General features: G+C 35.5%; 1 protein-coding gene across 2 annotated transcripts in view; it reads left to right on the top strand.

Moving 5' to 3' along the window:
• Positions 1-12,060: 12,060 nt before the first annotated feature.
• Positions 12,061-12,640, top strand: part of LOC139777974 (uncharacterized) — a 51,816-nt gene continuing 51,236 nt past the window's right edge. Inside the window, exon 1 of one of the 2 annotated variants that reach the window (XM_071715702.1) lies at positions 12,061-12,581. In XM_071715702.1, the coding sequence (XP_071571803.1) occupies positions 12,534-12,581 (48 nt within the window). In that variant the 5' untranslated portion in view covers positions 12,061-12,533. The remainder of the gene's footprint in view (positions 12,582-12,640) is intronic. The other variant, XM_071715701.1, reaches the window with a different exon arrangement.

Here is a 12,640-nt window from a genome sequence, read left to right as displayed (position 1 = left end):
AGGTTGGGATTGAATTTGACAATGTTCGTTAAAACGGTTCTTTTTTAAGAAAATTTGTACTTTTTGTAGAAATGTTTGTGGTTGCTCTAACTTCCGCAAATTTTTTGATATCGGTCTATTTCTAATTTTATTATATTCTTCAGTATTTGTGAAAAAAAATAATAACGACTTTCATATATATTATATATATATATATTTTTTTTAAATAAATATTTTTATAAATTGGACGACAATTTTGAAAATAGATTAATTTCTTCAAAAATTTTTAATTTACATCCCCAATAATAATTTTAGTTCTAGAAGACGATCAGGACGTACTTCTGATTTGAGCAGCAGTAAAATCTGAAAGGGAGCAAACAGCGAAGTTAGAAAATACTCAAGACAAAGTAAAAAATATTGATTAAAAATTCCATATAAAAAAAGTGTATTATCGAAAAAAAAACATTGAGAAAATACAGTTAGATTCAGAGAAAAAAAATTTTGTAAAAGATTCAATCCTAGTTACTTACAAAATTTATTTCGTGGAATTTCTAAATTTTTGTGACTTCTCGTTCTTATTTTTTTCAATATATTTATTTTCAGAATAATGCGCTTTTTGTCTTGAGTATTTTCCAAAGTCGCTGCTTGCTCCCTTTCAGAATTTTCAGCAGCTTGAATTAGCAGGTCGTCCTGACCGTCTTCTAGCACTAAAATTATTAAATTGCGATGTAAATTAAAAATTTTAAAAAAATTCAAATTTTAAAAAAATTCAATTATTTTCAAAAAATTGTCCAATTAAAAAAAAATATATATGTGTATATATATATATATATATATATATATATATATATGGATTATTAAAGAAAACAAATATTCGTTTGCTTTATTAAATTTTATAAATTCTTATTTAAACTCACAATAACTGAATTCTTCCATTGCGTTGACGAATACGTTATTTCTTGGAATATTGAAAATAATATTTCTCAAATTGACAATTAATAAATGAAATCAGCCACTAATTTATTGATTTAAACGATTGCATTCAAATTTTTAAACGATTGCATTCAAATCAGACTTTGGTACATAATTTACTGGTTTTTTATTAGTAATTTAATCCACAAAAATACTATAAATTAAAAAATATCACTTTTTTAAAAAAGAACCGCCAAATTAAAATGCCCTATAGCACAAACATCGGTAACGAAAAATTATATACTTTATAGCACTCCCCGGAAAATTCTACCCCTACTTCATATAGAATTCTTTGAAATTCGGTCAATTATTTCCGGAAAAATTGGAAAAATTTCGGAACCGGTTTCCAAAATACAATTCATTAAGATTCGATCAATTATTTCCCGAAAAATTGGAAAAATTTCTGATACCGGTTTCCAAAAAATTGGTAACGAAAAATTATACACTTTATAGCACTCCCCGGAAAATTCTACCCCTGTTTCATATACAATTCATTAAGATTCGGTCAATTATTTCCCGAAAAATTAGAAAAACCGGTTTCCAGAAAATAGATAACGAAAAACTATACACTCTATAGCACTCCCCGGAAAATTCTACCCCTATTTTATATGGTTTTAATACAAATTCGGTCCAATAGTTTTTAAGTTAAAAACGTTCAAACATACACCACCCGTAAGAATTAAAAAAATTAAAAAAATCGGTTTCCAGAAAATAGATAACGAAAAACTATACACTCTATAGTACTCGCCGGAAAATTCTACCCCTATTTTGGCTGCGTTTCTGTATTCACTGTAAGTACTGACGATGTGACGTCATTGAGCACAGCTGCAAGATCGTTCCGTAATTACTTCTGTTGCTTTTACCGCATATAACGCTGCAATAACGGAACGATATCCGCAGTACTGCGACTGTTGTTATGTATAAGAAAGAAATATAACCTATCTTAGACACGATGTAACACGACGATAGGAGCATCTATTCTAAATATACAAAAAAGAATCAGTTTTCAGATTTATGAAAATATCGAAATTATTTATTATTATATTAATTATATTAATTTAGTAACCTTTTCGGGCTTTTTCCGCATCTTTGTGACCAGTGATCGGCAAAAAAAATTTTATTATTTATTTTTTAAATGTTAAAGCAATCATTAATAAGCCAAAATACAATATATTAAGTGCCAAAAAAATAAAAAAATTTTTTAACTTATTTTGATTTACCTAACAATTTGTAAATAATTTCAAAAACAGATTATTTCTACAAAAATTATTAATGTTTACCATTATTTTTTAATTCTTAGAAAATTTAATAATAAATTGAGAATTATAACTAATTTTTTAAAAATAAATAATTGAATAAAAATAATTTCTAATTTTCTAAAAAATAATAATAAAAAACAAATATTTTTTAATTTTCCAAAAAATTAGTAATTAAAAAAAATATTTTTTAATTTTTCAGAAAATTAACAATTAAATAAAAATAATTTTTTATCCTTGACTCTGAAACAAGTTGTCTTGGCAAAAACAAGTATATGAACATGAGGTAACTGACAATATTACAATCAGAGATACTGGGCAAGACGAAGGGGACGGATATACGTAATTGGTCAAAACCTGTTAACGTGTTAACGTTTTATGAAAAGTGTGTGTGGCTAGCATTAGAGCCATCGCACACGAAATGCATAGCTTAGCATAAGCGTATTACTAGCGCTACTTGTACTTCTCAGTCATCTCGGTGGAAAATTGAAAATCTTTTATTAATGTAATTTCTTATTAAAAAATCCAATGTGATCCCCCGAAAAGTGATCCCCCGATTCAAAAGTACTTTATTATCAATATTTTTTTAGACCTTTTTGTATATATGTGGTATTGTTGGTGTAGATTTTGCATATTGTAACAAATTTTAAAAATTCCAAAAAATAAATCCAATATGGCGGACTCAAATATTTGCGAATTTTTAAAACTTTATATTTTATCCTTTTTTGTACATATAAGGTTTTTAAAAGAAGCAATAAAAAAAACAGAAAAAACATTCAAAGAAAGTCGATAATAAACAATTAAACTTTATTTATATTAAAAAATATAATTTTGTGAAAAAAAAACAATAATTCTCAAACTTAAATGTTTGATAAAGTTGGTGTGATTGAAGAAAAGATGTGTTTAATCAACGAAAATTATATATGTTGCTTTATCTAGAGTGAGATCATTTTGATTCAGTTATTAAGTTTTTCTAGGTAACCAACGTCAAGTTAGAAACGTTAAAAATTATTTATATCAAGAAATATCTGAATAAATAAGAAAAATACGTATATGAACACATAAAATTCACAATTATTTGTTTATAATTATTATTATAATTAAATTATAATTGTTATATTGGGGGGGAAGGGGTTGAGGGGGGGAGCGTGCAAAGCACGTTTATAGTTTATCTAGTAATTGCAAATTTTCCCAAAAAACACGAATTTTCAGTATGAAAAAATTATTTAGTATAGTTAACGTCATCGTTTCTTTTCTACTGCAACTAATATACTCCTAAAAACGGATACTTTACAAAATTAATAAATGCTAATTTTCTAAAAAAATTAGTAATATATTTTCTAATAATTATCTACTAATTGTTCAAATAATTTACTTTTTAAAAACTAATTTTTTAAAAAATTATAAATATTTTTTTCTAAATAAATAATTTTTTTAAAAATTGACAATTTATTTTATATAATGGCCAATTTTTAAATTATGAGCAATATATTTCTGATTATTTATTAATTTTTTAGACAGAGTATTATATTTTCAATCAATTAATAATTATTTTAAATTTAGAGCTTAGTATTTTATTAATTACCAATTTTTTGTTAATTAAAATTAAAAACATTCAAATTTTTTATTTTTGATTAATTAAAAATAACTGCCGATATCATTACTAAAAACAGAATTTTTGCCGATCACTGTTCGTGACTAACGATTACTGTATATTTCTCGTTGTTGCCTTCCAGGTCCACAAGGACCAATTCTTCCAAAGGCCGCCATAGCTGTCATGTTCTTACTGCGAATGCCTCACCTCGCGAGCCGCAGTAATGAAAGTAGGAAGTGACGACAAAATCTATGACGTCACATGAACACGAAAACGCTTTGACAGCTTACTGCCGCGTATATTGGAACGGATTTACAGTGCTGCCAGTACTGCGAGTGAATAGCGAAACGCAGCCTTTATATGGTTTTAATACAAATTCGGTCAATAGTTTTTAAGTTAATAACGTTTTTTTTTTAATTTTTCTAATTCTTACGGGTGGTGTATGTTGGAACGTTTTTAACTTAAAAACTATTGAACCGCATCTTTTGAAAACGGACCGAACTAAGTTGTACACCCAATATAAACACAATGCAAAATTTAAAAAGTGATACTATTAGTATTGGGTGTACAACTTAGTTCGGTCCGCTTTCAAAAGATGCCTCTAGGTGCTATAAATGGTTGACGGCGACAGCTGATTTTTGCTGTATCGTGAAGTGTCAACATCTGTCAACCAAATATTGTTTACAAGCCTTTGAGTTTTGCACAACAAGTTTAATTTTTACTGCGTTGAAAATGTCGAGTTTCGTTCCAAATAAGCACCATTTGCGGGAAGTTTTGATTTTCTGTTTCAATTGGAAGAAAAGTGCAGCTGAAGCGCATCGAATGCTTGTGGAAGTGTATGGTGAATCTGCACCATCGGATAAATCTTGCAGAGAATGGTTTCGACGATTTAAAAGTGGTGATTTTAGTGTTGAAGACAAAGAGCGTTTGGGTCAACCGAAAAAGTTTGAAGATGAAGAATTAAAAACATTACTCGATCAAGATTCGTGTCAAATGCAAGAAAAGCTCGCAAAAACATTGGAAGTTACTTAACAAGCTATTTCGAAACGACTCAAAGCCGCGGGATACATCCAAAAGCAAGGAAATTGGGTCCCATATGAATTGAAACCGAGAGATATCGAACGACGATTTTGCATGTCCGAAATGTTGCTTGAACGGTACAAAAAGAAGTCTTTTCTGCATCGAATCATTACCGGGGACGAAAAATGGATTCACTACGACAACCCGAAACGCAAAAAATCGTATGTAAAGCCCGGCCAACCGGGAACATCAACGCCGAAGCCGAATATCCATGGTGCCAAGGTAATGCTCTGTATTTGGTGGGATCAGAAGGGTGTGATCCACTATGAGCTGCTAAAACCTGGTCAAACCATCACGGGAGACTTCTACAGGCAACAATTAATCCGTTTAAAGCGAGCTGTAGCCGAAAAACGTCCAGAATATGTGACCAGACACTGTTATACGTCCTGCAGACTCCACGATTCCCCTTTTTCGCGAGAATTCTTAGGTACCTAAGATAGCCCTAGGTTTAAGATAAGTAAACTAAGCGCAGACGGTTATCGATCGGCAAGCGAGGTTTGATCTCCTCGCATTCCTTTTTTTTTACGATCAAACTGCCTATTTGCTCGAGGAACTAAAAGCGACCTCCCAGACGAACTCTATCAGTTGTCTGGCCCACCCGGCGACATGACGCGCGAAAGGGGCCTTAGTCGCAGATAAAATTGGTAAAGATCTTTATTGCATCGATCGAGGGTTGCTCGTACGATGTTTCCGACAAACAGAAACAAAGCCTAAGACGTGTTCTAAAATACACATGGTGGAAGTTTCTGTTTGCACTTAAGATCGAGAGGTATGGATCGTCTGTTAACATAAGAAGAGGGTCGCGAGATAAATAAGGACCCCTAATAAAAAGGTGAAGATCGGCAATAGTCAAAAACAAATGAGTCACTGGAAGAATCGCTGGGTTGCACCCCGATAAGACAGTGGGGGCTTTACCAATGAACAGCCGGAAAAACCGATAACCGTCTCTAAGCTTCTAGGATAGGCAAAGACTTAAGAATCTAGCTCTTGGGTGAGAAACATCTCGCCCAATAAGAAATCCTTCAGACAAAAATTAGAAACATCCCGCCAACCAGAAGTTCCCAAAATGAAAACCTGACACATCCCACACGCAATTCACCCTTCCCATCCTTAGAACTTTCCTATATAAATCGCGACATCGCAGGACTTGCCCGCTTGCCCAGCTCCTCTTCAGCCAGATCATCTCGCCGCCTCGCCTCCTTTCAATTTACTGCGCCAGATTCAAATCTCATCTTGAGTTTAAGTTAAATTCTGTGCGTGAACTTAAACCCATCGAGTGCCAACGAGAGCCTATCCACAGGACCCAAGGAGAGCCAGCTATTTCAAAAGAACCAGCTATTCGATCAGCGACAAGTAGTAAGTTCTACACACACCATATATATATATATATATATATATGTATATATATTCTCCCCTTCTTCTTCATATATCCACGCGTTAGGGAAGTCTCCCAGTATAACCCTTCCATCCCTCTTGCTACCCCTGTTCCGAATTAGCCGATTTATCGGTCGATTCCGAACAATCTCCTTTGCTTTGAGTTAGCTGGCTCGGTGGACTCGGGGTATGTTGCTTTGAGTTAGCTGGCTCGGCGGATCCAAGGTATGTTGCTCTGAGTTAACTGACTCGTCGGTGGACTCGGGGTACACTGCTTTGGGTTAGCTGGGTAGGCGGACTCGGGGTACACTGCTTTGGGTTAGCTGGGTAGGCGGACTCGGGGTATATTGCTTTGAGTTAGCTGACTCGTTGGTGGACTCGAAAAGTACTCCTTAGATTTATTCTCCAAAGCATGAGGAGACTTCCCCGCACGTGACGGACTTAAATTTTAACAATCCGCTAATTCGTAGTGGATTCGGCCGGTCCCACCAATAAGAAGTCGCGAAACGCCGCGAAACACGGGAGACGTCGCCACAAGCGGGCGCGCAGGGAACCGGAAGAACCTTGTTCCACACAGCCCGGTGCTTCGCGTCTCGCCACTCCACCGCCCCTACCAGCCTTCTCAGAGGAACCCTGTTCCTCACAACAGTGTCGTCCCGTCATACGATCTCGCCCCATTATCCTCCCATCTCGGTTTTCCCCCGCACCTTATCGTCCGGTTTGTCGGGTGGCCCCATTTCGCGTGGTCCCCGTCAACCGCGATCCGGCCGCCCTCCTCGAACCTCCCGACTCCCCCTCCTCTTCCCGAACTCCGTCTCCGGCCCCGTCAACCGCCTCGACCGTTATAAATCTCGAGGAAATAGACCAACCCGAGATGATAACCTTGGAATAGCAATTATAAAATACACTTTATTTATTTTAATTCTCATATGTTTCGCCTCAATAGAGAATTTCATTAAATGTAACCACGCAAATCGTCCAGAATCCGCATAATGTACAACAACCGTTTACACAACTCTCCTTTGTTTTATTGTATACACATACACATTTTATTAACGCCTATATAGTCTATAGTTAATTATTATTTTTTTTATATACTAAATAACATCTTACCTATGTCAAATAAAATTAAGTATTTATGTTAGAAGCATCTCCATTCATTCTAATCTAAGACTTCCCCTACTCATCTCCCTCTCGAAATTGCACGAGGTCCGATCCCGAGTTAAAGGGATTAAATTCCTTGACTCAAAAGAGGACCGACGATCGCACCGCTCACGGAAGGCGTCTTAGCGTCCCTACAGACGTTGACCCTTCCTGAGTCATAAAAGTGCGTTCGGGCTCGCGCCACGCGCCGCAGAGCGCGTACCTGCGAGCAGTATTCTTAAGCTTCGAGTTGCGTCCTTCCTTACCCCGACCCCTCTGGTTAGCCTTTCCTTCGCTTCCCAGATTTTCTTATCCTAATCCCGGGGTTGGACGTAACAACACGAATCCATAATCTTTCACCATGACAACGCTCGGCCTCATGTTGCTGTTCCGGTTAAAAACTATTTGGAAAATATCGGATGGGAAGTTCTGGCTCACCCGCCTTATAGCCCAGACCTTGCCCCTTCCGACTACCATTTGTTTCGATCGATGCAGAACGCTTTGACTGGAATACGCTTCACTTCAGAACAGGGTATCAAAAATTGGTTCGATTCATTCTTGGCTTCAAAAGATGAACGCTTCTTCCGCGACGGAATCCATAAATTGCCAGAAAGATGGGAAAAAGTAGTGGCTAGCGATGGACAGTACTTTGAATAAGGTATTAATTCATTTTATCGTTCAAATAAATGCGTTTTTCAAGCAAAAAAACGGACCGAATTAAGTTGTACACCCAATATATTAGATACATATTGGTATAATATCATTTTGAATATATGGCATCTTCTCTATTTAATTCTAATACTATCACGTTGCAAAAAAGATCCATACTTACCCATGTTTTTACTTTGCATGATAGATGAAATCTCCTTCCAGGCATTATTTTTTAATTCATTGTCTCTAAAGTCTTGATGACTTTTGTCATACAGAAATCTTCTTTCTCTGTATAATTCGATGAGGTAATCATCACCCATTTTTTCTGGGACACTGATATCGTTAGCAGATGCATTTTCTGTATCTGTATCACCTACATGTTCTTCCATCATCACGTCTGGCACATCTTCGTTAGTATTATAACACTGGCTATAGTGATGATCCATATTTAAAGAAATGCGAAAGCAAACTCGTACTATGTTATTCTTGTGCTTCCAACAAACGTAATTCGTCCAATAAATAACTGAATGCACGCGGTATAATTCCAGCTTTGTCCTATCCTATAGGGGAGACCGGGGCCTAACCGTCGCCGGGGTTGAACCGTCAAATTAAATATCTCGGAACCTGTATATTGTGCGAACTCGCTATTAACATTGTAAACGCTGCTTATGGTACCCATGTGACCAACGGAGTTTCGGCAGGTTACCTGCCGTGTTATTATTTTTACGAGGGCAAACGTGTTTTCGGAAGGTGAAAGTTACATTTTCTGCGCGTGGAAATTTTGTAATATCTGCAATAATATTTGCTCTCCAAATCTCGAGGTACGTGATTATAAAGAGTAATGCATGCTGAACACGAATCCAGTGTAGTTTTTTCATTATCGTTGATGTCTAATATTTTGTGGGCGATCAAACCTGAAACTTGTGTTTGGGGTTAATCCGTCAGTAAGCAGTCCGGGTGCATTTCCAAGGCATTTCCGGGCATTTCCAGGCTCACTGCATATGGAATATGGATGAGACGGGAATTACAACCGTTCAGACACCGAATAGAGTCATCGGACGTCGAGGAGTGAAACAAGTCGGGCGAGTGACTTCTGCGGAAAGAGGAACCCTCGTAACTATTTTTTAATAATGTTTCGCATAAAAATTTTAAATAAATTTTTATATTTTTCTCTTAAAAAACAATTATTAAGATGTATTATATCATTTTTCAGGATTAGATGTACGTATATGTATTGAAAATGCAGTGTGACGGTTAAACCCCGGCATTTTTTAGATTTCAATTTTTCCACCGTTGTCGTTTTCGCTCTATACCGGTTAAACAAAGCGACGTAAATAAAAATTTCCTATATAAATTTTGTAGCTAAAGGTTCACTCTTTACAGTGGTATACCACATTTAACTAAAATTATTTATTTTCTTGTTAAAAATCGGCACCGAAAAAAAACTGACGGTTAGGCCCCGGTCTCCCCTACGTATAAAAATAAATCCAATTTATACAAGCTTACTTGATATTTATATTATTACTACTTACAATAGTTTAGTAAAATTAAATTTATATGCAGGGTGAATCATTTAAGGTGTTACAGGCTAATATTTCTGAAATTGAACGAAATATGAAATTCTTATTTTCTAGCAACTGTTTGGTATCGAAACGGATGAAAAAAAATTAATTTCGTCACACAATGTTCGCTTTTCGATATCAAACAGTCGCTGGAAAATAAGAATTTCATATCTTGTTCAGTTTCAGAAATATAACCTCTAACACCTTCAATGATTCACCCTGTATAGTAAAATTATTATAAATTGTTATTGTTATTAATTGTTATTAACTGTTATTAATTGTTAACTGTTCTATTTTTAATACAAAATATTTTATATGCATTATACTTAATAGGTGCCTCGGATCGCGATCGATTTTCTCGCGTTTTCTTTCACGTATAGTGCCGTAACCGCTTACGTTTCTTGTGCGTTGACCTACGTTACGTTCCGCTACGCCACGTTACCAATACGACAGGCTTGTGCGGTGGCTCTTATATATGGCATAAAGGCACATAACAGTGTGATTGCGAGCAAGTACCTATCTTTATTCCTTCTATTTTTTCTGACTTCTGCGGCGTAAATACCCTACATGTATACATTACGTATATTATATACATATATGTATGTGTGTGTGTGTGTGTGTGTGTGTGTGTGTGTGTGTGTGTGTACACACAATATATATATATATATATATATATATATATATATATATATATGTGTACATATACATATATATATAATATTGATGTAAAAGTGACACAGAGACAGCATAGTGTTTGCATGCTGAGCACAGCGTGCACTGTCGTGCTAGCACGCTTGGCTATCGAGGTAAAAATAAATTGACGATTGATAGCATGAGAACTAATATACCAACCTTCGATAAAATCACCCTCTGTAAGTATAGACAAATGTGACAGAAAAAACAATTTTATTTTTTTATGAATGCGGACTGAAGTTATTTATAAAACGTATTAAGGGATAAGCAGACAGTGCTAGCACGGTGCTATCACGATAAGTATTGTTTGTTATCTTATGCACGATGCCGAAAATTTTGACCTGCAAAATGCTAGCATGTTGCCTGCATTGCCCGTTAAGCGCAATGTGCCGTCACTGTGCTCGTCAGATGCGGCAGTATCTGGACATCACATGACAGCATGCCATTGCACGCGTACGTGCATTATGCGGCCATCGTGCCAATATTTATGGTTATCTGGGTTGTAAAATTTGCTGGGAGTGAAAATAATATCAATAGTTGATAAGTTATCAACTGCAGATCAAACAAAAATTGGCGACATAAATAATAGTTTATCCATATATATATATTGTATGAAAAATGAATTGAAAGGAGTTATATTAAAAACAATTATCACAATATAATTCATTTATTATACAATTTTATTACAATTGTTTTGGGCGTGACGCTAACAATCTCTTTGAAAAAGAAGTCTCCAATCCTAATTCAGAAGAGTAAAGCTCAAATTAATCTGTAGCACCACAACAATAACAACAACAACAACAACAAAATTTGTTATATACTTTAAACACTTTAAAGATTTCTACAATTATATGACAAATTGTTTTACAAGTATAAATACGTTTGATTTAGCTTTCCAAAAGCAAGTCACATGACAAATTTTGCCAAAACATCAAGCTTGTAATCGAGTTTTCGATTTTAGCTTCCTCAATTATAAATAAATAATCTGATAAGATATAAAATCAATTTTAAATCCAGTTAATATCGAAAACCTTAAGTTGCTTGACATAATTCAAATATCAAAGCAATATTTTTCACATTGCATTGTGATAAATATCGTTTATATTGTTAAACCTGTAGGTCTACGATTTTTATTACAAAAGTTGGAGAAAAACTATTTATTATATATGACCCAGACAGCACAATGTCCAAAATCGGGATATAAAATTTTAGACGTCTTTTAGCCATATTTTTTTCGTAAGACGTCTAAAAGACGTCTAAAAGATGTCTAAAAGATATCTTTTAGACGTCTTATGTCCCGCTTTTGAACATGTGTGCTGTCCGAGAGTACAGAAATGAATATATATTTATAATTAATTCCAGTAATAATAAAAATGACATCCATTATTGTAAATACTTAAGCATCTTTCCTTTTCAAAATATATTAAAAATAGTAATAAAATTAATATCTGTTACAATAAATTACATATACACGCGCGCGCGCGCACACACATCAGAATGAAAACCAATTTTAAATAAATATACTATATATCCTCGATCGATAATTGGTAAATCAGATACACATTGCAAATAAATTCCTTCAAGATAATGAAATAACCAATATTATTCCGTAATTTGCCTCGAATTTTATCTCAGACTAAAGAAAGATCAGCCATCTTAGAGACTTATTAAGGTCAGCAAAATTTCTGCTTTTTTGCTACTAAAGATATTTGCGCGCATCTATTTGCAACCTTCTAAACGCCGCCTGGAAAATTATAGCGCCCGAAAATTACGGCCAGCCCTGACTCTCATAGAAAATGCTGTTTCCCCTTCCTCGTTTTCCACCTACGCCACTTCCACTCACTTTCCCGTATATACATGCGCGCCCGCGGCGCACACAGACATACCATACATACAAATGCAAACATATAGACCATGCACACATCATCCACCACTTCAGGAGCCTCACCCCTGGCAGGTTACCCCTGCCATCCCCACAGGCTGCTGCGGTCCGCTGAATGGCCGAAAGTGGGGGAGTCCCTTTTAGCTGCCCACGCAATCAATAGCAAGGCCTGCCGTTTCTACTGAATGGACTTGGCGCGCCCGCCATACCCCTCGTCGCCCTAACCCCCTCTTCTATATTGATTACTACGCCGAGGGTGGGTCGGCGCGAGGGCATGCGGGGTGCCGCTCTATCGACCGGGCCAGCTGTATTACTGTTCATTCATAAATTTTCAGTTTTCACTCGCGATGTTGCCGCGGGCTAGCTTCACGCTGCCGAGGAAGCTCGACGTGTCGGTGAGTCTGCAACTCTACATACATATTCTCATAAACACATTCGTCGATATCAATCGAAA

This window comes from Temnothorax nylanderi, unplaced genomic scaffold, assembly GCF_030848795.1.
Source record: "Temnothorax nylanderi isolate EJ_2023f unplaced genomic scaffold, tnyl_v1.0 TNYL_tig0170_pilon, whole genome shotgun sequence".
Classification (NCBI taxonomy): Eukaryota; Metazoa; Arthropoda; class Insecta; order Hymenoptera; family Formicidae; genus Temnothorax; species Temnothorax nylanderi.
The sequence above is the reverse complement of the archived record's forward strand: the minus strand, read 5'-3'. Positions and strand labels throughout refer to the sequence as shown.